This window comes from Herpailurus yagouaroundi, unplaced genomic scaffold (genome assembly GCF_014898765.1).
Source record: "Herpailurus yagouaroundi ecotype Mexico unplaced genomic scaffold, PumYag 100, whole genome shotgun sequence".
Taxonomy (NCBI): Eukaryota; Metazoa; Chordata; class Mammalia; order Carnivora; family Felidae; genus Herpailurus; species Herpailurus yagouaroundi.
The window spans coordinates 7,199,483-7,225,654 of NW_024412391.1; the positions used below are offsets into that span (position 1 = coordinate 7,199,483).

General features: G+C 39.2%; 1 protein-coding gene across 6 annotated transcripts in view; it reads left to right on the forward strand.

The window, feature by feature from the left end:
- The first annotated feature begins 617 nt into the window (after positions 1-617).
- Positions 618-26,172, forward strand: part of BRAF (B-Raf proto-oncogene, serine/threonine kinase) — a 173,824-nt gene continuing 148,269 nt past the window's right edge. For all 6 annotated transcript variants that reach the window (XM_040471783.1, XM_040471779.1, XM_040471781.1 and 3 more), the window contains exon 1: positions 618-960. In XM_040471783.1, coding sequence (XP_040327717.1) covers positions 832-960 — 129 coding nt within the window. In that variant the 5' untranslated portion in view covers positions 618-831. The remainder of the gene's footprint in view (positions 961-26,172) is intronic.

The following is a 26,172-nucleotide window of genomic DNA, read 5'->3' on the forward strand; positions in this document are numbered from 1 at the left end:
ACACGACAAGTTTTCCACTTACATTTGCTGAATGAATCTGCAAAACGAAAAACACACTTAAAGAAAACGTTTTATTCCTCAATAATGGGGAAAAGCTTTTAGACTTCCATCTAGACCTACTTTAACAGGCCAGATCCTTTAATGAAACGGATACAAAAATCATTCTGATAATTTAGCTGTTCCTAAATCTATTTCTATCAAATTCGCTCAGATGTTTCCCCCTGGAGGTTTCAAGTCTTATTTTAACGACAGAGACACTCGCTGTAATGGAAAAAACACAAGCAGTATGGGCTTCCCCTTCTTTCTCCCTCTAGGATTTCAACTTCTCGAACACAACCCATGCTCTTCTAGTAAATCCCACATTACGGCACAGGTTTAGCACAGAGAAGAGAACGAAGTAGGAAATCGGAGCCATGGAAACGGCAGAGCGGAGGAAACGTGCACGCGCGAGGGTGGGCACGAAAGGAAAGAACCCTCCCCAGAAGACTGCGCGAGGGCGCTCCTAGGATTACGTCACGCACCCCGGTGACGTCACGGCCGTGACACGCGGGTGACGCGGGTGACGCCGTTGCCGCGGCGACTTCTAGTCGTCTCCGCCCCCTTCCCCCGCCCCCCGCCTAGCATCCTTCCCCCAATCCCCTCAGGCTCGGCTGCGCCGGGGGCCGCGGGCCGGTTCCTGAGGTGGCCCAGGGGCCCTCCCGCCGCCGGCGCCGCCCGGGCCGTCCCTCCCCGCCGCCCCCCGCCCTCCGCCTCCGCCTCCCCCCGCCCTCCGCCTCTCTTCCCCCTCCCCGCCCAGCAGCGGTCGCTCGGGCCCCGGCTCTCGGTTATAAGATGGCGGCGCTGAGCGGCGGCGGCGGCGGCGGTGGCGCGGAGCAGGGCCAGGCTCTGTTCAACGGGGACATGGAGCCCGAAGCCGGCGCCGCGGCCTCTTCGGCTGCGGACCCTGCCATTCCCGAGGAGGTGAGTGCCGGCGCACCCTACACCCCTCAGGTCTCTGGGCTCGGCTGGCTGGTGTTTTTGGGGGGAAAGAGGTGACGGTGGGGGCTCTGGTGCCCTGAGCCACCTTCTCCTTTGGGTTCTGCGGGGTGGGAGATGGGCATCCCCGCCGTGTCCCTCTCCGTCATGCAGCTCCTCGCTACGTAAACACACACAGTGGCCCGGGGGGGGTTTCCCTGGCTCGCACCCCAGTCTGGGGGATTCAGGCGGCATTGGCTGAGCGGGAGGCTATCAGTAGGGGGCGAGACTCAGGGTTGGTCTGAGAAGGTCACGGCTGGCTGAAGGTAGCCAGGCTCTCATCTCTTCGATGTTTTCGTTATTTTGGGGTGGGGAGGCGGCGAAGGGGGGCGGCATCCAGGTGGATAGATGTAGGTTAGTAGCCGGGGCCGGGACCCCAGCCTGAGTTACCATTGTAATTACTACATGGTCGGGGGTGGGGGTGGTGATGGGGCGCATCGTTCCCCTCCACTCTCCCTGATGTCTCCCTTTTCAGGCCTCTGCCCTCGCCTCCACTTTTCTACTTGTTTGGGGATTTCTTTTCACCTGTTTTACCCAGCAGATGGTTTTGATTTAATTTTTACTTTTTTCAATCTTAAATCCCACTGTTTCAGCTCTCCTCTCCATCCCGGTGTCAGGGCCCCAGTTCTTATGTTTGCCTGTGCTCCGTCGCTGAGTGGTAACCCTTCCACCCCCCCCCCCCCCATCCCATTCCCATCGGCCGCTCCGCTCTTTTGCCGGTTGTCGGACCTGCCAGCCTTGTAGCCTCAGTATCTACTTAAGACTATTTTTGCACTTCTCTTACCCTAGTTCTCTTCAGGCCCTCTGGATCATTCTACTGCTCCCTAGCATTGTTATCTATTATCTTCATAAATCCGTTTGGACGCTTTGGAGCTCCTTCCCTTCTGAATCCTGAAGCTGTCAGGATTCCATCAGGTTTCACTTGAACTACTGGCACTTTTTGGCTAGTCTTCCATTGTGCGTCCATACCTCTTTATTTTTTCCTACCCGTTTTTAAATAGATTTGATTGATTTCTTTCTGTTGTCCTCCTTTTTGTCCCAGTTTTTTCCTTTCATTTTTTCCTCCTTGGCTTCTGCTTCTCTCAGCCTGTTTTTTGTTTTTGTTTTTGTTTTTTTGTTTTTTTTGCATTATTTAGCCTATTATCACCTTGTCAAATTATTTACATTTGGTTTTCAAGGAAAACTTACTCCATTTACTATCTGGTATTGTATTATATAGAGTAATACACTTTATTATACTTTGCAGATAATGAGGTATTAGTATAATAACTGTGCTTTGTAGTTATTGATTAGATTATGTGATTTAATTCTGTTGACTTTGCTCAAAGTTCTCTTTCCTTCCGTACTGTTTACATTTTGTTTCCCAATTCTCATAATGTCTCTTTGTTCTATGTATGCAATGCTTCTTTCCTGCTTCATCATCTTTACTTTGGAAATTCACCCCATATGCTTTCTCTAGTATTAGTTTGTTCACAATTATAATTGTTTTTCAGTCTCCTCTACCACCTCCATCTATGCCCATGATGTGTTCTATGCCATCATCTGGTCTAAAGTTCTCATATGTTTTCTTCTTCATTAAATGGCACCACTTTCCACTTAATTTTTACTTTGCATTTTTGCTCAGATCAGTTTCCTCTAACATCTGTTCATTTTCACCAACTTCTTGTATTCTAAGGATAGCTCTTTTCCTTCTTCCATTTCCTAGTTTATTCTGATTTCCTTGTCCCCAGTTAACCATTCATTCGGCCTTGTTTCCTGACTTTTGGTTCTTAACTCTCTGAAGCTTCCTCTTGTCTTCCTTGCACCTCCACATTCCTTCTTATTTATAAACAGCTTTGTTCCGTTGACATGGAAATTTATTTTTAGGATACATTGTTTTTAATGGATAAATACTAGGGGTCACATCTGCTGTCTATTTTTTCCATGAATCGGATATGCCTTTGTCTTACCAGGCACAGGTGCCTCCAGGCTCCCTTTACTCTGTAGTGTATGTGTGGTTTTGTTGAATTCTAACTTTGAAGACTATTACAGAATGGAAGAATGGACAAATTATTGGGTATGGGTCATGAAATTGTCATTCTCTGACCATAACATTGTTTATACTGAGAACTTTAAGACTTAGTAGAACAGTTTGCAATGATATAGAGAAGTCTTTTGTTATGTATAATCTCCGCTGTCTAATTGGAAAGGGCCGGATTGTTTGAGCTCTACCCTCTGAAGATTCTGATTCTGTAGGTGAGAGCTAGCGCCATAAGTTTCTGTATTTGGCACACTTCCTGTGCCGTTCTCATGTGTTAATGATTGAGAATCACTAGGCTAATGAATTTAAGTTTAAATCGCCAATAATTAGAAAACGTATTGGTATCTCCTAAAACTACAAGGATACTCCTCTGACTCTCGTAACTAAATTTAATTAGTTAGAAGTGTTGTGTGCTGCGTCCTCCACTCAGGTTTTAATGTTTACTGATGAATAGTTTTATCTCTGTAATTTCTTGTAAGAGCTGATATAAAAGGTGTTTGAATGGAGAATAAATGATTAAAAGTGAATCTCTTTTGAATATAGATATCAATGTTATGGATGGCAGAATAAATTCCTCTAAGAAATACTTTAAAATTTGAAGTTGGTATGGTTAATTCAGCGAAAACTGAAATGTACTGTGTGGTCTTTTAATTGAACTATCTTCCTTATGTGCACTTAAAGAGGTAGACTTGCCAAGTGCATGGAAAGAAATGAAAAGTTGTGCTTGTGTAAAATGACACATTCTAAAGAATTCCCTTGCCTGACATTAAAATAGAGGATTTTTTTTTTAAGTTTCTTAGAGGGAAATTTCAGCTTTCAGGTGTATTAAAAAATTTCTGACTACAGAGGGAAAACACATTCGTTATTGAAAAATTACAAAGCTGTAAGTAAAAAAAAAAAAAAAAAGAAAAAAAATCTAATTATGTCACTAGGATATAAAAGTATAAACATTTTGGTGTATATCCAGAACTTTTTTAATGCTTGTATGATATAGTATATGTGGTTTTAGTATTTTAAACTTAATGTAGCAAAATGTTTTACGTTTCATTAGGTAATACTATGATTTTTTTAAAAAAACTGATAGTTTTTTTTGGATATTAAAGATTTTTTTTTACTACTTGTTATCAAACATCTTGAACATAGAATGTAGATTTTAGTTTTTGATGTATGTTGGGAAGTGAACAAATTTTTTTGTCCTGTATTTGTATTTGTAGACCTCAAAGTAGAATATTCTAGAAATAACAGGATCTTATTAAATATTTATGAAATGAATGTGCTTCTACTTGTGGTATTAAACCTTTATTTCTGACCATTTATATTTCCCTGATGTTTCTTTCTATGACTATATGGTATAATATTGGGATATTGTGACTAAATAGTATAATGAATACATTTATTTGAAAAACGTATTATATTAGGGTATGATATTTGTTAACAGTTCTTCTGCAGTGTTTCTGTAGAAGGAGCTTCTTATAATTCATTACAATTAAAATTATATTGTTTTCATGATTTCTTATTGCCTGCCTTAGTTAAGCTATGTAATTATAATAATGCATTGACTAAGCAGTATTCTGGGATGGAATCTTTATAATGTGGTTCACTGTATTAAAACACATATTTATAAACCATGAAAAACCAGAGATAGTCCCATTAGGGTACTGCGTGCTTGTATAGTTCTGGTATTGCTGCTAATACTTGTCTAGGTATTTTTGAAGGTGGCCAAAACATGCCTGTTAGGCATAACTATAAGATAGCTGTTTTTGTCTTTAATATTTCTAGTGGTCCCTTTCTGTACTCTTTCTCTCCTTCCCTCCTTTAGGCATCTACTTTTATTTAGAAAACTATCTGATAATCAGTCACTTACATATGCTGGCTGTTAAAGGAATCATTTGTCAGTAAACCGATAAGAAAGGAATGTTGGTTCTGGATGCTTGAATCTTTGAATGTAGTAAACTCGAAGCAAACTTGATTTAATCTTGTTTGGATAATAGGCCAGAAAAATTATATTAGGATAACAAGCTAGAGAGAGGTTTGACTTTTTTTCAGTTCCCTGTCCTTTGCTTTCCTGATAAGGATGAATAGGAAGCTGATCTAACACCTGGAAACCTATGTTCTCTGAGTGGTGGGGGAGAGAGGGAAGGAGCAGGCTATATTGTTTTTTTTTAGGCTTTTCTGTGACCTGATGCTTACTTTGTTAAATGTGGCAGCTGCTTAGAATTCTTCCTTTTTCCTTTTCTCCCAATCATAAAGTTGTATTCTCCTTTAGAATTGAAAAGTGCGTATTTCCTTTGACATCTTGGTATTAATTTAGCTGAGTTCTTAGTATGAACATTTTGTGTCACAATTCCCTTGTTCTAGGAAATGCAGTATGTTGCTATGCTTCCTATATTTCTGCCTCAAATTGTCATTAAAATAAGCTTTTATTGGCGCGCCTGGGTGGCTCAGTCGGTTGAGCGACCGACTTCGGCTCAGGTCATGATCTCACGGTTTGTGAGTTCAGGCCCTGCATTAGGCTCTGTGCCGACAGCTCAGAGCCTGGGGCCTGCTTCAGATTCTGTGTCTCCCTGTCTCTCTGCCCCTCCCCCACTCATGCTCTGTCTCTGTCTCAGAAATGAATAAAATAAACATTATTTTTTTTTTTTAAATAAGCTTTTATTGTCAGTAGCTCTTACTGGATTTCATCTTCCTCAGTTGAATTAAGTCCTTTACTCATTCCCTTCATCTCTTCTACATTGGTTATTCTGTGAGGTCAGGATCAGCAATAGAGAACTGACTTCTCAATTATGTCTACTGCTTTTGTAGACATAATGTTACAGATAATAAAAGAACCAAAAAGGTAGTCTCATTTGTATCGTTCCTTCGTTAAATATTTGCTGGAGGCATTGATGTGTTCTGGGAGGTAGTTTTTATTTTTTAGTTTCTTTTGGCTACCAACCTAATTTACTATCATACATAATTAGCATGGCAGAAGAAAGAAACTCTTAATACAGCCTACACCCTAACATTAAGCAATTATTTTTTTTTCTACCCTCTACCCTCTGAGATTATTTTGGTTTCCATGTTTTCTCTTGGGCTTAAAAAACTATTAGTCTTGTTTCTTCTATCAAGACTATGCATATGGAGGGAAATTGATGCCCAGTAACTTAACATTCCTTTCGGGGTCCTGGGAATGTACTTGATACAGAGTATAAAAATTACTCTGAACTCAATTAACTTTATGTCTTTGGGAAGCTCTGTAACATCAAATGAAACATCATTTTCATTCTTGTAATATAGCTGCAGTTACTGACAGCACTTTTGGGAAAAATATACCATAGGATGGTAGTTTTTAAATTACTGTAGAGCACCAGACAATTTTTAAAAAACTACCACTGTAAGAAATTCAAGTTTTCAGTTATCCTAATACATACATAGGAGAGAAACAGTTTTTGTCTGTTTTGTACATTTTTTAAACTTTTTTTTTTAAAGAGAAAGAATGCGTGGGGGAGGGGCAGAGAGAGAGAGAGAGAGAGAGAGAGAGAGAGAGAGAGAGAGAGAGAGAATTTCAAGCAGGATCCATGCCCAGTGTGGAGCCCAACATGAGGCTTGATCTTACAACCCTGAGATCGTGACCTGAGCTGAAATCAAGATGCTTAACTGACTGAGCCACCTAGGTATCCCTGTTTTGTACAGTTTTTTTTAATCTTTGCATTTTGCAACAATATGTGGCACAGAAGTACTCAAATATTTCGTGAAAGAAATAGTGAATGGAACCTTATTAGATATAATGCACTCTGTTTTTCTGTACTTTTCAGTTCTCCTTTTTTTAAAATTGTTTTTAATGTTTATTTTTGAAAGAGAGGGGCAGAGTACAGGTGAGAGAGGGGCAGAGAGAGAGACAGACAGACAGACAGACACACACACACACACACACACACACACACACACACACACAGAATCCGAAGTAGGATCCAGGCTCTGAGCTGTCAGCACAGAGCCTGACACAGGGCTTGAACCCAGGAACCACGAGATCATGACCTGAGCTGAAGTCGGATGCTTATCCAGTCAAGCCACCCAGGCGTCCCTCAGTTCTCTTTTTTTATGCTATGCATAAATCAGTTTACTAGATTGATAACAAATTGGTTGTAACAGGCATTTTGAAGGGTGGTGTAACTTCTTCAGCAGTTACGAAAAGGCTCTGTTTAGTTCTACACTTTAACTCTTGAAGTTCTTCAGTTATCTGCTTTGCATGTTGGTTTCCTTGAAAAAGAGGCTTTTATGGCTGTGAAAATTTTAGAGATGTGTACTGGCATAAATCTTCCCAATTGTAATAATCTGTGTAGAAAATTTCAACAACTTGTATCTAAGATAGTGGTCAGCAAACATTTTTTGTAAAGAGTCAAATGGTAAAATTTTATGCACTGTGGGCCTAACTACTCTGTCTCTGTCAAAACAACTCAACAGATTAAACAGTGGCATTGTAGCACAAAAGCAGCTAATAGACTCTGTAAGTGAATTAGCCTGTGTTCCAATAAAACTTACGGACAATGGAATTTGAATTTCATATAATTTTCATGTGTCATGAAATATTCTTATAAGTTTTTTCAACATTTAAAAATGTAAAAACTATTCTTGTGGGCTGTATTAAAATGGATGATAGCCCAAATTTAGTTCATGGGCCAGAGTTTTCAGATTACTGGTCTAGGGGAGACTGACTATATCATATTAAAAGTTCTGAAATGAAGGTGTGGGTTAGAGGTCTATAGAAAGTTGATCATTGCTTTTTGAAAAAATGTCGGGTTTATTGGGATATAGTTTACTATACTGTAATGTACTATTTTAACTATATAGTTTGATGAGTTTTGACAAATGTATGTAGTCATGTAACCACTGCCACAGTCAAGATATGGAACATTTCCATCATCTCAAAAAGTTCCCTAGTTCCTCTGTATTCAGTCCCCTTCGCTGACCCTCAGTTCCTGGCAGACACTGGTCTGGTCTCTAGTCTTATTTTCCCAGAAAGCTATATACTTTCCCGGAAAGTTATATAAATGAAATGATAAAGTATGTGGTTTTATGTATTTGGCTTCTATGATTTAGTTTGATACATCTGAGATTCACCCAGGTTGTATGTATCAGCAATTAGTTTTTGCTTATTATTTAGTAGTAGTCTATTGTGTGGATATGCCACAACTTCTGCATTTACCAGTTGATGCGGTAGTAGGGTTGTTTTTGGTTTTCAACAATTGCAGTAAAGGTTGCCATAAATATTTGGGTTCAGGTTTTTGTGTGGACGTGGGTTTTCATTTTTCTTGAGTAAGGACCTAGAAGCAGGGTTGATGGGTTGTATGGTAAGTATATATTTAACTTTATAAGAAACTACAAATTCAGTTAAAAAATGAGCAGAGGACATGAACAGACATATCTCCAAAGAAGACATCCAGATGGCCGACAGACACATGAAAAGATGCTCAATGTCACTCATCATTAGGGAAATGCAAATCGAAGCCAATAAGATATCATATCACACCTGTCAGAATGGCTAAAATCAAAAACTCAAGAAAAACCAGGTGTTGGTGAGGATGTGCACTGCTGGTGGGAATGCAAACTGGTGCAGCCACTGATGGAAAACAGTATAGAGGTTTCTCAAAAAATTAATAATAGAACTACCCTACGATCCAGTAATCACACTACTGGTATTTACCCAAAGAATATAAAAACACTAATTTGAAGGGATATATACACCCCTGTATTTATTGCAACAGTATTTACAATAGCCAAATTATGGAAGCAGCCCAAGTGTCCATACACTGATGAATGGATAAAGAAGTGGTGTGTGTGTGTGTGTGTGTGTGTGTGTGTGTGTGTGTGTAAAATGGAACATTATTCAGCCATAAAAAGAATGAAAGCTTGCCATTTGCAATGATGTATGGATCTAGACAGTATAGTGCTAAATGAAATAAGTCAAAGACAAACACCATATGATTTCACTCTTATGTGGCATTTAAGAAATAAAACAAATGAACAAAGGAGGGGAAAAAAGAGACCAAAAGATAGACTTGTAACTACAGATAAAATGGTTATCAGGAGGGAGGGAGGTAGGGGGATGGGTGAAGTAGGTGAAGGGGATTAAGAGTACACTTATGTTGATGAGCACTGGGTGATATATGGAACTGTTGAATCACTATATTGTACACTGGAAACTAATAACAACAACGTATGTTAACTACACTGGAATTAAAACAAAACAAAACAAAAGAAAGGAAACTGCCAAAATTTTCTAAACTAGCCATACCGTTTTGTATTGCTACCCACAGTGAATGAGCATTCCAGTTATCCTGTATCCTTGCCACCATTTGGTATTGTCAGTCTTCTTAGTTTTAGCCATTCTGATAGATATATAGTAGTTGCTCATTGTGGTTTTAATTTGTATTTTCCTAATAACTAATGTTGGATATCTGTTTATGTGCTTATTTACTATCCACATATTTAGTGAAGTCTCCCATTTAATTGACCAATATGGTCAATTTTATTGACCTATATAGTTATTTATCTTCTTGTGGAGTTGTAAGAGTGCTATATTTATATTCCCGATTCAAGTCCTTTATTTTTTTTTTATTATTTTTTTTTCCAATGTTTACTTATTTTTGGGACAGAGAGAGACAGAGCATGAACAGGGGAGGGTCAGAGAGAGAGGGAGACACAGAATCGGAAACAGGCTCCAGGCTCTGAGCCATCGGCCCAGAGCCTGACGCGGGGCTCGAACTCACAGACCACGAGATCGTGACCTGGCTGAAGTCGGACGCTTAACCGACTGCACCACCCAGGTGCTCCTCAAGTCCTTTATATCAGATATCTGTTTCGCACATGCCGCCCGGTCTGGCTTCTCTTTATATTTTCCTAATTGTCTTTTGAAGAGTAGAGGTTTTATTTTTGATGAAGTTCAATTTATCATCTTTTCTTTTATGATTTCTGCTTTTTGTGTCCTATTCAGTAAATCCTTTTTTTTTTAAAGTTTATCTATTTGGAGAGAGAGAGAGAGAGTGCGTGCACACACATGCGAGTGGGGAGAGGGAGAGAGAGAATCCCAAGCAGGCTCTGCAACGTTAGTGCAGGGCTCGAATTCACAAACCGTGAGATCATGACCTGAGCCAAAGTCTGATGCTTAACTCACTGAGCCACCCAGGAACCCCTATTTAGTCAATTTTTGCCTAATTTAAGATCATGATACTTTCTCCTATGTTTTTGTTCTAGAAATGTTACAGTTTCACCTGTTACACATCATAGGTCTGTGATCCATTTGGAGTTAATTTTTGTGTATGTTGTGAAGTAGAGGTTAAAGTTCATTCTTTTTCATATGGATGTCCTGTTTCATAGTTGTTGAGGAAACTTTTTTCTGTCAAGTTACTTTAGCATTTTTATTGAAATCAATTGATCATATATGTGAGTTTTGAACTCTGTTTTATTGACCTATATGTCTTTTCTTTGGCCAATATCACACTATCTTGATGACTATAGCTTTATAGTTAAGTCTTAAAGTTAGGTAGAACCAATTCTTTGGATTTTTAGAACTTTAAAATTTGATTTTTGAATTTCCTGTGTTAACTATACTTTTAGAAGGAAAAGGTCCATACTTTTCTTATTCTGAAAAGTATTTTCTACCCCCAAAAGCCAAAGACTCACTGCTATTTATAATTAGCGCACCCCTATCTTGAATTATTTGGTGGTGAGGTTCATGAAAAATGGCAGGTAAAAACTTTCATTCAAAGTTCATTTCTTTATAAGAAATGAAGGAGATGTTTCAGTGGGTTGCACAAGCAGTCAATAATGTCCTTTTTACCATATTGCAAAAATATTAACTGTAAAGAAGATATGTGTGGGTGAAAATATATTAAGATGTTTATTCACTACAAAAGTCACTGAAAATGTCAGCTGGTGGAAGATACTAGTTTCTACTATGTTATTCTCCATCTTCATTGTAATAGTTCTTCTATTTGAAACCTATGTCATGTTCTGTGATGTTCCAGAATTAGCACCTTTATTAATCTTCAAGGCATCATTAAATTGTTTTTACTAAGGATAAGCATTTGGTGATTGTTGGTCATATTTCTACCTTTCTCGTTGTGGCTCATATGATCCTTCATCTTTTTTTTAATTACACTGGTGATTGCTTAGCTTAGGGGAAGTCCCTACAAGATAAACTATTTCTGGTCATGTTTTTCATCTAGGTATTAAACAAAAAATCAGCAAACATGTTCATAGAGCATGAGTCTTGAATACCTGACTCGTACAGGGCTGTGTGGGAAGGTAGATAGTATCCAGGCTTTTGTTCACATTGTAAGGAGTGTTATTCCAGATGTATTTGGCTACCTTGCAAATTTGGAAAATGCTCTTCTAGGGAGAGAGAAGCTCAACATTTTGGCAGACCATTTTCAACTGTTGTTTCAAAATTAGTGTGTTTAAAAAATGCTTTTCCTTTGTAAAAGATACTTTGTGTTTACATTGAGAAATACTCTACTCATGTTTTATATTTTATATTAAATATATAACCATTAAATTAATAACATCAAAAAAAGACTTTCTATTTTTAGAATAGGTTAAATTAAATGAAATTTTAGGATGCTTTTAATTTTGAAATAGTTTAAGGGGCGCCTGGGTGGCTCAGTTGGTTAAGTGTCTGACTTTGGCTCAGGTCACGATCTCAATGCTTGCGAATTCGAGACCCGCATCCAGCTCTGTGCTGACAGCTCAGAGCCTGGAGCCTGCTTCAGATTCTCCATCTCTTTCTGCCCCTTACCTACTCATGCTGTCTCTGTCTGTCTGTCTCTCTCTTTCAAAAAATAAACATTAAAAAAATTTTTTTAAAAGAAATAGTTTATTTTCTAAAAAATGTTTATTTTTTTATCTGAGAGAGAGAGAGAGAGCGAGCGCAAGGGCAGAGGAAGGGCAGAGAGAGAGAGAGGGAGATAGAGAATCCTAAGTAGACTCCAGGCTCCAGTCTGTCAGCACGGAACCCAACTGGGAGCTGAAACTGACTAAACTGTGAGATCATGACCTGAGCCAAAGTCAGACACCTAACTGACTGGAGCCACCCAGGCGACCCCAAAAATAAATAGTTAAAAATGCTGCTTAGGTTTGTTCGTTCCTCTGTTACAATTTCTAAACTGCATTTTCTATATTATCATATTTATTTTGCAAAATAAATTTGTTTGGTCTCATAGATGGACTTTTAACATTAAAGGGGATTAATAGCTCCAGCAGTAATATTGTAAATATTTATTAGAACCTGAATTTTTTGTATTCTCAGCCTGGGTCTAATCTCTTTTCCTCTGTTTTATTTTTTTTTATTTTTATTTTCTTTTTAAAAAGTTTATTTATTTTGAGAGAAGACAGAGACCAGAGAAGTTTATTTATTTTGAGAGAAGACAGTGGGGTGGCGGCACATAAAGAGAGAGAGCAAGAATCTCAAGCAGGCTCCATGCTCAGTCAGTACAGATCTCGATGTGGGGCTCAATTTCACGAACCATGAGATCATGATCTGAGCCTAAACCAAGAGTCAGATGCTTAATTGAGCCACCCAGGTGCCCCCTTTTTCTCTGTTTTTAAAGATATACCATCTACCTAGAAATCTCTCTGTAACTTAAAGGAAGAAAAGCATAACAATTACTAATGTAAGAGTCTTAAATTTTTTTAAATATTTATTTTTGAGAGAGAGAGAGAGAGAGAGAGAGAGAGAGAGAGAGTCAGAGTGTGAGTGGGAGAGGGGCAGAGACAGGAGACAGATTCTGAAGCAGGCTCCAGGCTCTGACCTGTCAGCACAGAGCCTGACACAGGGCTCGAACTCATGAACCGTGAGATCATGACCTGAACCAAGGGTGGACACTTAACTCACTGAGCCATCCAGGCGCCCCTGTAATTTAAGAGTCTTATGTAGGTATTGTTTTTTTAGAGTTCTTATTAGCATAATTTCTGGTAATGTTATATGAAGGTAATTTCATTCCCATTCATTATAAAAGTATGCTATCAATACCAAACAATTATTGCCTTTATAATTTTTTAATATAAAAAGGTAAAGTACTATTAATTATTCCTAAATACCTCAAAATTGCATTTTTACACAATTGTATAACTATATGTCCATGGGAATGGGGTCAGAACTTCAGACAGGGAAGAGGTTACAATTCATTGTAGTCGTTACGTTCCTATTGTACAACCACTGAAAGTGTTCATTTCCCCTTAGTTTTTGTACACTTTTAACGCTTTTAACATTTGAAAGATTCCACCCATATTTTCTTTCTGCAGGTGTCTCCTCATATTAATATTAAGTTACCCAATATGAAGTTAGTTTCACTATGCATGAACATTTAGTTCAGTGTAACTTTGTGATAACTCTGTTGTAGAGGATTTTTCTGCCTTTGAGTTTGACACTTAAGCTTCTGTATATATTTATGAAGGAAACTTTGGTTATTGGTTATCATGGATGACTCTTTGAGAGAAAGGTTTAAATAGTTCTAGCAACTGTTCTGTGTCATAGCCATTCCTATGCAGTTTGCTTATCAATGGCGGCATTTGCTTTTTCCCTCCATCCCCTGTGATAGCCACTGAACTTGTAAGTGGATCATAGTGGTATGAGAATAAAATGAGATTGTGGACATGTAAAACCCTTCACAAAATTATAGTCATGTTATTTTGCTGTTCATTTTCAAGATTAAAAATAAATATATTCAGATTTTTCCTTTCAGAAATACTTATGGCATTTTTTACGATGTTCAGTGACACAGTTAGCTCAGGGCTTTAGATGTTACAGACTTTTGGCAATTCTTAATATAAGGTTGTTGATTGACCTAATAGGACTGTTTCAATGTTGATTACATTCAGTGTTATCTTTAAACCACTACTGAGTTAAAGAAACACACAGTGAGAAAATACTTATATTTTTTGGAAAGCATGTCTCAGGAAAGAGGTAAAATGTGTTAATATGATAGTACACAGACTGTGTCTCATGACTTTATTGGAAAAATGGTAAGCATTAGGACTTGTGTTTTAACATTTTTAAAGCTATGGTCCACCATATTCCTTGTCCTCTTTCTTTTAAAAACTATTTATTTATTATTTTAAAAAAAATTTTTTTAACGTTTATTCATTTTTGAGACCGAGAGAGCATGAATGGGGGAAGGTCAGACAGAGAGAGGGAGACACAGAATCTGAAACAGGCTCCAGGCTCTGAGCTGTCAGCACGGAGCCTGACGCGGGGCTCGAACTCACGGACCGCGAGATCATGACCTGAGCCGAAGTCGGACGCCCAACTGACTGAGCCACCCAGGCGCCCCTAAAAACAATTTTTTTAACGCTTATTTATTTTTGAGAGACAGGGTGCAAGTCGGGGAGGGGCAGACAGAGAGACAGACAGACAGAATTCGAAGCAGGCTCCAGGGCTCTGAGCTGTCAGAGCCCAATTTGGGGCTCAACCCCGTGAACTGTGAGATCATGACCTGAGCCGAAGTCGGACGCTTATCTGACTGAGCCACCCAGGTGCACCTTACTTGTCATCTTTTTAAAACTACATTGATGACTGGTAGGAAGTCGTTTCATAGGCCATTATTCAAGTATTCAGTAAATAAATATTTGAGTGTCTACTACAATATGCCGGGTAGTAATCTTGGTGCTTAGGAGTACATTAGAAAACAAAACAAAGATCTCTGCCCTCATCTAGCTTACATTCTGGTGGAGGTATGTGTATATAGTGGGGGAGGGACAGATAGACACACAAAAAGAAAATTACATAGTATGTTTGAAGGTAATAAGTTGTGTGGAAAAATCAAAACAGAACAGGGCAAATTTTGGGGGGTAGGTTGCAATTTAAAATAGACAAATTAGGGGCACCTGGATGGCTCAGTTGAGTAAGCGTCCAGCTTCAGCTCATGTCACGATCTCATGGTTTGTGAGTTTGAGCCCCATATTGGGCTCTGCACTGATGGTGGGGAGCCTGCTTGGGGTTCTCTCTCCCTCCCTCTCTGCCCCTGTCCTGCTCTCTCTCTCTCTCTCTCTCTCTCTCTCTTTCTTACTCTGTTTTGCATTCTCTCTCAAAATAAATAAATAAATATCTTAAAAAAATAAGAATCAAATAGGGAAATTAGGTTAGGGCCTTAGTTGACATTGAGCAAAGATTTCAAGAGGTAAAAGAGCATTTCAGACAGAAGAACCAAATTCAAAGGTTCTGAGTCAGGATGTGCCTTGCCTATTCGAGAAATAGCGAGAGGGTCAAAGTTGCTGGAGTGGCTTAAAGAAGGGAGCTGAGGGGTGCCTGGGTAGCGCAGTCAGTTGAGCGTTGGACTCTTCATTTCGGCTCAGGTAGTGATCCCAGGCTCGTGGGATTGAACCCCATATGGGGCTGCACACTAGGTGTGAAGCCTGCTTGAGATTCTTTCTCTTTTCCTCTTCCCTCTCCCCATCTCTACTGTTTGCCCATGTGATCTATCTCTAAAGAAATTTTTTAAATTTAAAGAAGGGAGGCAAGTAGTAGGAGGTGGAATCTAAGAGGTGTTGGGGTAAGAGTGGGAACAGAAGCATGACCAAAGGCCATTGATTTTTGCTTTAGGTGAAATGGGTAGCCATTCAAAGTTTAAGCAGTCAAAACTGAGCCACATGTTTTTAACAAAAAGGTTCTGGTTGCTATGTAGAGAATAGACTGTAAAGAGGCAAGGGTAGATGTAGGGAGACCAGGGAGGAGGCTCTTGGAATTATCTAGACAATGGTCTAGACCAGAATGGTAGCAGTAGAGGTATATAGAAATGATCAGATTTTAGATGTTTTTATTTTTATTTATTAAAAAAAATTTTTTAACGTTTATTCACTTTTGAGACCAGAGTGTGAGAGTGGGGGAGGGGCAGACAGAGAGGGAGACACAGAATCCCAAGCAGGTTCCAGGCTCTGAGCTGTCAACACAGAGCCTGACATGAGGCTCAAACTCACAAACTGTGACATTATGACCTGAGCCAAAGTTGGATGCTTAATTGACTGAGCCACCCAGGTGCCCCAAATTTTAGATGTTTTTAAAGTACAGCCAACAGGATTTATTGACAGGTTGAATGTGAGGTGTGCAAGAGAGGTGTCAAGGGGGAAGGGGAGGGCACAGATTAAGAATTCAGCCACCCAGGGGCGCCTCGGTGGCTCAGTTGGTTGAGCATTCGACTCTTGATTTCAGTTCTGGTCATGATCCTGGGGTCATGGGATGGAGCCCGGTCTCGGGCTCTGTGCTGAACATGGAGCCTGCTTGGGATTCTCTCTCTCCTCCCCTTCTCCCCTGCTCGTGTACTCTCTCTCTCCTAAAAATAAAAATAATAGGGGCGCCTGGGTGGCGCAGTCTTTTAAGCGTCCGACTTCAGCCAGGTCACGATCTCGCGGTCTGTGAGTTCGAGCCCCGCGTCGGGCTCTGGGCTGATGGCTCAGAGCCTGGAGCCTGTTTCCGATTCTGTGTCTCCCTCTCTCTCTGCCCCTCCCCCGTTCATGCTCTGTCTCTCTCTGTCCCAAAAATAAATAAACGTTGAAAAAAAAAATTAAAAAAAAAAATAAAAATAATAAATAAAAATTCAGTTTGGGGCATGTTTGAAATACCTATTAGATGTCAAAGATGTTGAGTATGCAGTTATGAGTCTGGAGTTTGGGAGTGAGGCCCAGTGACAGAGACTGTTCACCGTATCTATGTCTTACTTTCTTCTTGAGTATGTACTTAGACATTTCTCCCTTGTAGTTAGGTGTGGTTATATGATTAAGTTCTGGCTAATGTAATATGAACACATGTGATATACACTAATTCTAGGTCTGGTCCATACAAACACCCTCCATCCTGTTTTTTCCCTTCTGGTTGGCTGCACTGAGATGATCCTAAGGGTAAGTTGGAAGCCATATATTGTAAATGGTAGGTTGTCCATTAGCCTAGGTGTCTGAATACTGTATGGATAAGGACCACTTTGCTAACCTGTTCAACAACCTAGTACTATTAGATGGATAAGAAATAAGTTTACATTGTATTTGAGTTCTTATACCTTTTGGGTGTATTTATTATAGCAGTTACCCAGCCCTGAATTTGGGATTTGGATGGTATTTGAAGCTATGAAACTGATGTGGTCATCAAGGGAATGAGTGTAGATAGGAAAACAGTGAGCCAAGGTTGGAGAAAAGAGGAGGAGCCTGAGAAGGAGCAACCAGTGGGGTAGGAAATCAGATGAAGAAAGTTTATTTTTTATTTATTTTTATTTTATTTATTATTTTTTTTGAAGAAAATTTAATAGAGAGTGGTCAGTTGTGTATACTGCTAGGTCAAGAAAAATAAAGACTAACAATTTATCATTGGAGTTAACAAAGTAGAGCTATTGTGATATAGACAAGAATAGAGCATTGAGATGAGATTCCAATGGAGATATTCTGATGGAGTGATTTTAAGGGAGAATAGAAGAAGTGGGGATAGTGAAGAATTTTCCTATAAAGGGGAACAGAGAAATGGGGCAATAGGTAGGTAGTGATTGGGAAGTGGGGTCAAAGAATTTTTTTTTAGTGATTAAAAAAAATTATAAGAACATATGGTGATAGGAATGAATCCTTAGTAAATCATTAATGGTTTCTGGAGAGAGGGAGAGGAGGAAGAAGAGGGAGGGAGAAGGAGAGAGAGAGAGAGAGAGGGACATTGCCTCTGAAGAGGCAAGAGGGAAAGAGATTTAGTTATATGTGGAAGAATTGGCTCTCAATAGGAGCATGGATATTCTATGGTAATAGGTGGTAAGGCAGAGTATATAAATGCAAATGTTGATAGGTCCATGTGATAAGGTTATAAGCTAAGAGTGAATCTTAGGGATAGGTGCATTAAGGAGAGAGGTGAATGTCTTAAAGTTGTTTGGGAACACATGAGGGTGAATGGATAAGGGGCAAATATAAAATTGATAAGCAATATTAAATTATTTTACCAGTTGTCCAAACAGCATTGTGACTTCTGGCTTTTTGGTGCAGGTCCTCAGATCAAAGTTAAATGTAACTTGCTGAAGGCAATTTAATAATTGATATGAGTCATTCTCATTTTGACTCAGACATGGAATCGTTGTGAAATAGAACATGAATTATTACTTCTTCGTGAAGTATATGCCATTATCCTGTGGAATTTAAGCTAAATTTGGAGAGGTCTGGTTACTAAGGTTGTTTTTAAAAAGAATTCATTCTTTCTGTATTGAAGTTTTTAAAAAAAAAATTTTTTTTTTCCAACGTTTATTTATTTTTGGGACAGAGAGAGACAGAGCATGAACGGGGGAGGGGCAGAGAGAGAGGGAGACACAGAATCGGAAACAGGCTCCAGGCTCTGAGCCATCAGCCCAGAGCCCGACGCGGGGCTCGAACTCACGGACTGCGAGATCGTGACCTGGCTGAAGTCGGACGCTTAACTGACTGCGCCACCCAGGCGCCCCTGTATTGAAGTTTTATTGAATATTTATTTTGTCTGTGTAGAATAGCATCCTCATCGTTGTAGTCTAATTTTTTATACTGTACAGTGAAGCAGTTGCTGTCCTGTTACTTTCTTTCAAACATCTTCCAAGTTTGACTTGTCTTTTTGCTCATTCTTTTCCTGCTGCCTGAATTAGGAATTCTTTCCCTTGTCCTCAACCCATCCATACCTTTTAGACTTAGCTCGCTTATCTCAGGAAGCATTCCTTAACCTCTTTCCAAGGCCTGCTCAGGTGCTTCTACTTTGTGCTTTCATAGTGTATCTCAGGGTATACTTGTATCATTTGACTTACTATATTATAGTTTTTTTTGATATCCATCCCTTCCCTCCAGACCAATGTCGTTCAGTCAAACTTTCTGTCATGATGGAAATGTTCTCTGCTGTCTTGTATGTCCACATGTGGCTATCGTGCACTCAAAACGCGTATAGTAGGACTGAAGAGTTGGATTTTAAATTTTATCTGATTAAATTTAAATAGTCACATGTGGCTGCTGACCAGTACTTTGATCAGTGCCACTCTAGACCCTTTTAAAGTCAAGGCTTGTGTGGGATTCATATTTATTTGTCATTGCTTAGCAATACTTACTGCTACTTAAATTACTGCATTCTTTCTCAACAATCTTAGTCCAGATAGTTGTCACTCACCTGGAACATGGCAGTTTTCTTCTCTACTTCCATTCTTAACCTTAGCTTTCCAGTTTGTTTTCAGATTACGTTGATTTATGCAGCGGTAAGTTCTTCCATCCTGTGAAGCTAGGGTTTTTGTTGTTGTGTTGCTGTTGTTTTTCTCTTTTGGACTGAAAAACTGGGTCCTGTGAGGTTACCTCAAGGAATTTCTGAGGGTTCAGGAGCGGCAAGGAAGAGGTTTAGTGGGCTTGTGGAGGGTAGGGAGGCAATTTCCGCTTCAACCAAAGTAGCTCCACTTTGTAAGTTACTATATTGGAATTGTGCTTGAGATTGCACTTGGAGGGAAAAAACGCTTCTAAAAGAGAACACTCTTGTTGGAGGAAACAGGGCATGCACATGGCAGTATGTGATTAAGTGCCAGAGTGGATGATGGAGGAGTTCAGAAATGGAAGGTTATTATAGGCTAATGAGGTCTTGATGGAAGTTAGTGTTTAACCTAGGCAGGAAGAAGGAAGGAAAAAAAGATATAATAGGTGGTGGGTTTAGACTTTGCAAAGAACTAGAGTTAGAAATACATATGGTAGTTTTGTTTAAGGAACAGGATCACCATGATAATAGTTGAGTGAATTGCATGAAATAAAATTTGGCTACGTTAGACAGGACTGCACTGTGTAAAATAGTTACAAATGGAAAATTTTTAACTTTATATTATATGCAGCGGGATGAAAGTGGGGATTTAAAATGACAAAAGCAGTGTTTCAGGATGATTGAATTGATAAGGGTTTGTACGGTGGATTTCAGATGGGAAGAGGTCAAACATTAAATATTTAGAGACAAAAGCTGTAAGGTGTTGTTCCTGTCACTGTTGAAGGTTGCATTCATTGACAGTAGATACTGAGACACTGTAGTGTGCGGTATTTATTAGGAATTAACACCTGTGAAAGGAAGACTGGGCACAGGAAGTTGTATTGGGATGCGGGCTTCATAAAACCCTTGCCTTTTATTTTAGCGCGGGGCTCCTGTCAGAGGGAGTTGAGCCAAATGGCTGGGCCTTTGTACCCCTCCTTGCTTGGTCACTGGATGTGGGCCGAAGTTGAAGCGGACTTTGAGGGAGGTGACATTTGGAAGCTCTGTCTTCTGGCTGTTCTCATAGCTGGTCAGCAGTTCCTTCCATGAATGGGGAGCTTGGTCGCACATCTCTATGTCTTCCATAGACAGTGGGTCTGAGTGTGTGCACTTCTTCCCCAGAGGGCAGTTTTGAAATAGTTGGAGGTATTTTGGTTTTTCAAACGTCGGGGAAGAGGGTGGTATTAGCCTTTAATGAGCAAGGAGAGGGAAAGTCAGCCCTCTCACAGTGTTCAGGACAGTCTGCACGTTTAAGAACTGTTTGAGTTACTACATGACTTTGAATGGTTGTTGTTGGACTTTGTAGGTGAAAAAGTGGTAATGATAATCTGAGCTTAGAAACTAACTTTGTTTTAGGTATGAGGCATTGTATTAATATACACCAAAAGTTTCAAGAATTTAGTTACCACATAAATCGGAGCAATGTTAAAATTTTTTTTAAGTTTATTTTTGAGAGAGAGAGAACGTGGGAGGGGCAGAGAGAGAGGGAGACAGGATCTGAAGCAGGCTCTGCACTGACAGTAGAGAACCTGATGCGGGGCTCAAATTCATGAACCCTGAGATCATGACCTGAGCCAAAGTTAGACACTCAGCTGACTGAGCCGCCCAGGCGCCTCTGAATATTAAAAATTTTGATCAGAACTTTATCGGGAGTTCACTACTTCAGAAAATCACACGATTGATAGCAGTGCCACCTGCACAGTATTGGGTGACTCAGATACTTTTCCTTTCAGTCTACAGTTGTAACCACCACAGTTGGAGTGATTCTCCATATAGATCTAAGCATCAGATACTCTCATTATGTTTGTTTTAATAATTGCCTGCACATTTTGTAATATTATTACAAATTTATTTCTTTCATATGCTTGAAAATACAATTAGAGTATTGTTGACTTTTAAAATTTCACTTAGGCTATCTCTGAATTTAATTTTAGGATAGTACAGGGGGTGTTACAAAATAGTGGTCATAAAAAGAGGAAATTGATTTCTGTTTTCATTAATGGTGGATTGGGTTATTTCAGACCAGCCCTTTTGATGAAAACAACTAAAAATCTTGGAAACAATATTTCAACATTTTTTTTAGGAATTAAAGAGCTGAAGAGCTAGTAGAGAGCTACAAGGCCAAATACTAGGAAAAAAATAGGAACCCAAAAAATAAAGTGGAGAATGAAGTAGCTTTTGCTCTAAGGGCAATTGCCAACCTATTCAGATTTGAGCTTTGGTTTTGGGGTACTTCATGGGATGAAGAAGTTCGAAGTCAAAGCCTGGAGTTCTTCCAAAGTGACAGTCAAAAAGAAGAATAACTCCCTCTTAAGATGATATCCCAAGGACTCCATCATTAGGTTAAGAGTGAAACAGAACTAGACTGTCTACCCATTCCCATATCTAGGGGATTGTGGATTTGATTGGAGCAGGGGAAGAGAAAAGAAATTAAGAAAAATAAATCCTTCAAGTTGTGACCACAGTTTTAGCTCTCACACTAATTAGCAGTTTAGATTTCTCTTGCCTGGGTGGTCCAGGGACCCTCAAGCCATTTATCTTAGTTCCTGGTTTCAGACTGGTAGTACTCAGAAGGCTTGGCAGAAGGAAAGGCAAATTATCGTTGGAGACAGGCCCTTCATTCTGAAGAGGATTGCCACCAATAATTTTTCAAGAGCAGTTAATAGTACACTATCACAAGTAACCAAGCATAGTAAAAATATACACACCCACACATAAAATTACATGATATATGTATGTAAAATTCTTTAAGCAATATAATTTAAGATTTGTGTAGTTTTTTTATTGAGATATAATTGACAACTGTGTAGTTTGCTTTATATACATATACCTCAAAATAAGTTTTTAAAAAAATATATAACCTACTTGGAAATGGCACTGTGAATAAGAAACAAGTCCACATAATTCTCAAATATCAGATGGATTTAAAACAATTGCTGTTTCTTTTTTTTTTTTTTAATTTTTTTTTTCAACGTTTATTTTTTTGGGACAGAGAGAGACAGCATGAACGGGGGAGGGGCAGAGAGAGAGGGAGACACAGAATCGGAAACAGGCTCCAGGCTCTGAGCCATCAGCCCAGAGCCTGACGCGGGGCTCAAACTCACGGACCGTGAGATCGTGACCTGGCTGAAGTCGGACGCTTAACCGACTGCGCCACCCAGGCGCCCCAACAATTGCTGTTTCTTAATGAAAGACATATATATTTTTAAATTTTTTAAAAATACTTATTTGTTTTTGAGAGACAGACACAGAGTGTGAGTGGGGAGGGGCAGAGAGAGAGGGAGACACAGAACTTGAAGCAGTCTCCAGGCTCCGAGCTGTCCACAGAGAGCCTGATGTGGGGCTTGAACTCACGAACTGAGATCATGAGCTGAGCCGAAGTCGGACCCTCAACCAACTGAGCCACCCAGGTACCCCGAGAATGAAAGACATATTTGAAGACAAGCAGAGAACAAGAGACTATGACACTTAGTAGACTTGAACACACACACACACACACACACACACACACACACACGGAAAATGCAGAAATGAAACTATGCCAAATATACCTAAGGGAGAGATTGAACATACCGTACCTAACTGAAGAAGAATTAGTTACCTGGAGGATAAGGTGGGAGAAACTTTCCCAGCTGCACTACTAGAGAGTGAAAACAGTGAAAATATTGAAGAGAGCTTACATGATGAGGAAGATAGAATGAGATCTATCAAAATTTAATCAGAGCTCCAAAAAGAGAGGAAAGAGAGAATGATGCAGAGGTAATATTTGAAAAGATATTTCTGACTGCACATTTTCCAGTTTTAATGAGAAACCAGTTGATAGACTTTCAGAAGCTCAGTAAATTTCAAGTAGTAAAAGTGAAAAGAAATTTGCACCCAGGCAAATCAGTGAAATGGCATAAACCCAAATACAAAGAGAAAAATCTTAAGATCAGCTGGAGGAAAAAAATGATTTCTTTCAAAGGAGCAGCTATTGACTGACAGCTAACTTCTCAACAGAACATATGTATTTTCAAAATAATTGCTAATTTATATTTATAAATTCTACACTTAGCAAAAGTAACTCTTAAGGATGAGGGTAAAATAAAAGTTTAGTTTAACAAACTGCATCAGTCCTTTATAAAGGAAATTATGAAGGATGTACTTTAGGCAGAAAATTCCAGATAAAGGTCTGAGGTATGAGGTAAAATGAAGAGTAAAGAGCCTTGTTGAAGTAAATTAAAGAAGACCTAATGGGGCAAAATACCATGTACAGGGATTGAAACACTCAATATTATGTAGATATAATTCTATCAGTATTTTATAGTTATAGATAATTAATATAATTCCAATCAAAGCATTAGTTGTTTTTTTAATTTTTTTTTGGTTTTGTTGTTTAGGTGGAACTTAAAAAGCAGATTCTAAAATTCTCTGGAAAACAAATAAAGGGCCGAAGTAGTTAAGATGTTCTCAAAGAGGACAGTAGGGGAGGATTTACTTTACCAGTTATTGAGACTTACTATAAAGAATAATAATTAAGACATTGTCATAAGTAGTCTAGTGATAGATGGATGGACCAGTGGAACAGAAGAAGGTCTATAATTATGGGTTACTTGATGAATGACAGATATAGGTTACTTAATATATGACAGATACATGCTGGGTAATCAGTGAGAAGAGTGCCCCTTTCAATAAATGGCTGGAAAAATTAATTTGGACCTTAACCTCACAGTGATCACAAATTCTGGCTACATTAAATGTCTGGATGTGAAATGCAAAAATATAAAGCTTTTAGAAGACAATATGAAAACATATTTTTATTTAGAGAGCTTTTAGAATTTATTAGTGAAAATTAACATTTTTTGTTAAATTTAAGATGCCATGAATTCTAAGATTCACCATTACTTTATATTTCTAAAATAAAATATTGCCAGATAACCATGATATGCTATTGACTGTAAAATAAATGCACTCAGTTTTCACTGTTTTAATCTTACAAGTGATGAAATACAGTGCACTTCCTGAACTTCCTTCCATCAAATGTGGATGCAGCTTAGGTTCTCTCCACTGGATGAATTCCCAAAATTTGGAAGGCAAAGAGGACAAGGAAACTTGTTTTTGCTGCTGCTTTGGGTGGTTAGCACAGTTGTGGGATTTGAATGAATAGAAGCAGTTGAGGTGTCTGGACCGAGATTCCAGTGTTTAATACCAGTTTAATACCACTCCAGGCAGGAGTGGCAGTAGCTTTTAGACCTCTGGTTTGCAGTGTAGCCTTTCTCCTCATTCCAGTAGCTACTCTTGATTCTTAATCCTTACATATTTTGAATGATAACCATCTTAGTCCTTGTATTTAAAAAAGTTTTTTCTTACCGCCGCCATCATGGGTCGCATGCACGCTCCCGGGAAGGGCCAGTCCCAGTCGGCTCTGCCTTACTGCCGCAGCGTGCCCACCTGGCTGAAGTTGATGTCCGACGACGTGAAGGAGCAGATCTACAAACTGGCCAAGAAGGGCCTGTCTCCCTCACAAATCGGTGTGATCCTGAGACACTCCCATGGTGTTGCACAAGTACGTTTTGTGACAGGCAATAAAATTTTGAGAATCAAAAAAAAAAATTTTTTTTTTTTTTTCAGGGCGCCTGGGTGGCTCAGTTGGTTGGGCATCTGACTTCAGCCCAGGTCATGATCTCACGGCTTGTGGGTTCAAGCCCCATGTCGGGCTCTGTGCTGACAGCTCAGAGCCTGGAGTCTGCTTCGGATTCTGTGTTGCCCTTTCTTTCTACCCCTCCCTTGCTTGTGCTCAGTCTCTCTGAAAAATAAATAAAGCAGGGAAGGGACAAAGAGAGAGAGAGAGGGAGACACAGAATCTGAAACAGGCTCCAGGCATTGAGCTGTCAGCACAGAGCCCGACGCGGGGCTCGAACTCACGGACCGCGGGATCGTGACCTGAGCCGAAGTCTGATGCTTAGCCAGCTGAGCCACCCAGGTACCCCCATCTTAGTCCTTGTATTAAATACCTTTCTGGTTGAAATATGTGATATATATCATTTTCTTTTCTGCATTGGTTCCTGATAGATACATTTTTATTGGCTCAAGGAATCATTTGGCATTTAAAAAAAAATTTTAAACATTGTGGTAAACTATATTCATGTTTTAACCATTTATTAAGTGTATAATTCAGTGGCATTAAATACATTCAGAATGTTGCATAACCATTACTACTATCTGTATCCCTAATTTTTTTGACCTCTCCTGCAAAAACTCTACCCATTAAAAAATAATTCCTTCTTTCTCCTTTTCCCAACCCCTGGTAATTTTTATTCTACTTTCTGTCTTTATGAATTTGCCTATTCTTAGGTACATTGAATAAGTGAAATGGTATAATATTTGTCATTCTGTACCTTATTTCACTAAGATATGTTTTCAAAGTCCATATATCAAAAGTGACATATATCAAAATAACTGCCAAACTGTTTTTTCACGAGTATTCCATCTACATTCCCTCCAGCGATCATGAGGATTCCAGTTTCTTCACGTCCTTGCCAACACTTGTTATTGTTCTTTTTCTTCCTTTTTTTGGATTTTAGCTATCCTAATGGGCATGAATTGGTATCCATTGTGACTTTGTGTTATGTAATTCTTAGTGGAGTTTTCTCAAGAATCTAAACATAAAATTACCATATGACCCAACAATTCCACTTCCAAGTGTACATACCCATAAGAATTGAAAACAAACTTGGATACTCGTACACTGATGTTCATTGCAGCATTATTTATGATAAACAAAAGGTGGAAACATCCTAAGTGTCCATCGACAAATGAATAGATAAAATGTAGTATATACATACGATGGAATATTAGTCATAAAAAGGAAAGATGTTCTGGGGTGTCTGGCTGGCTCAGTCGGTAGAGCATGCTCCTCTTGATCTCTGGGTTGTGA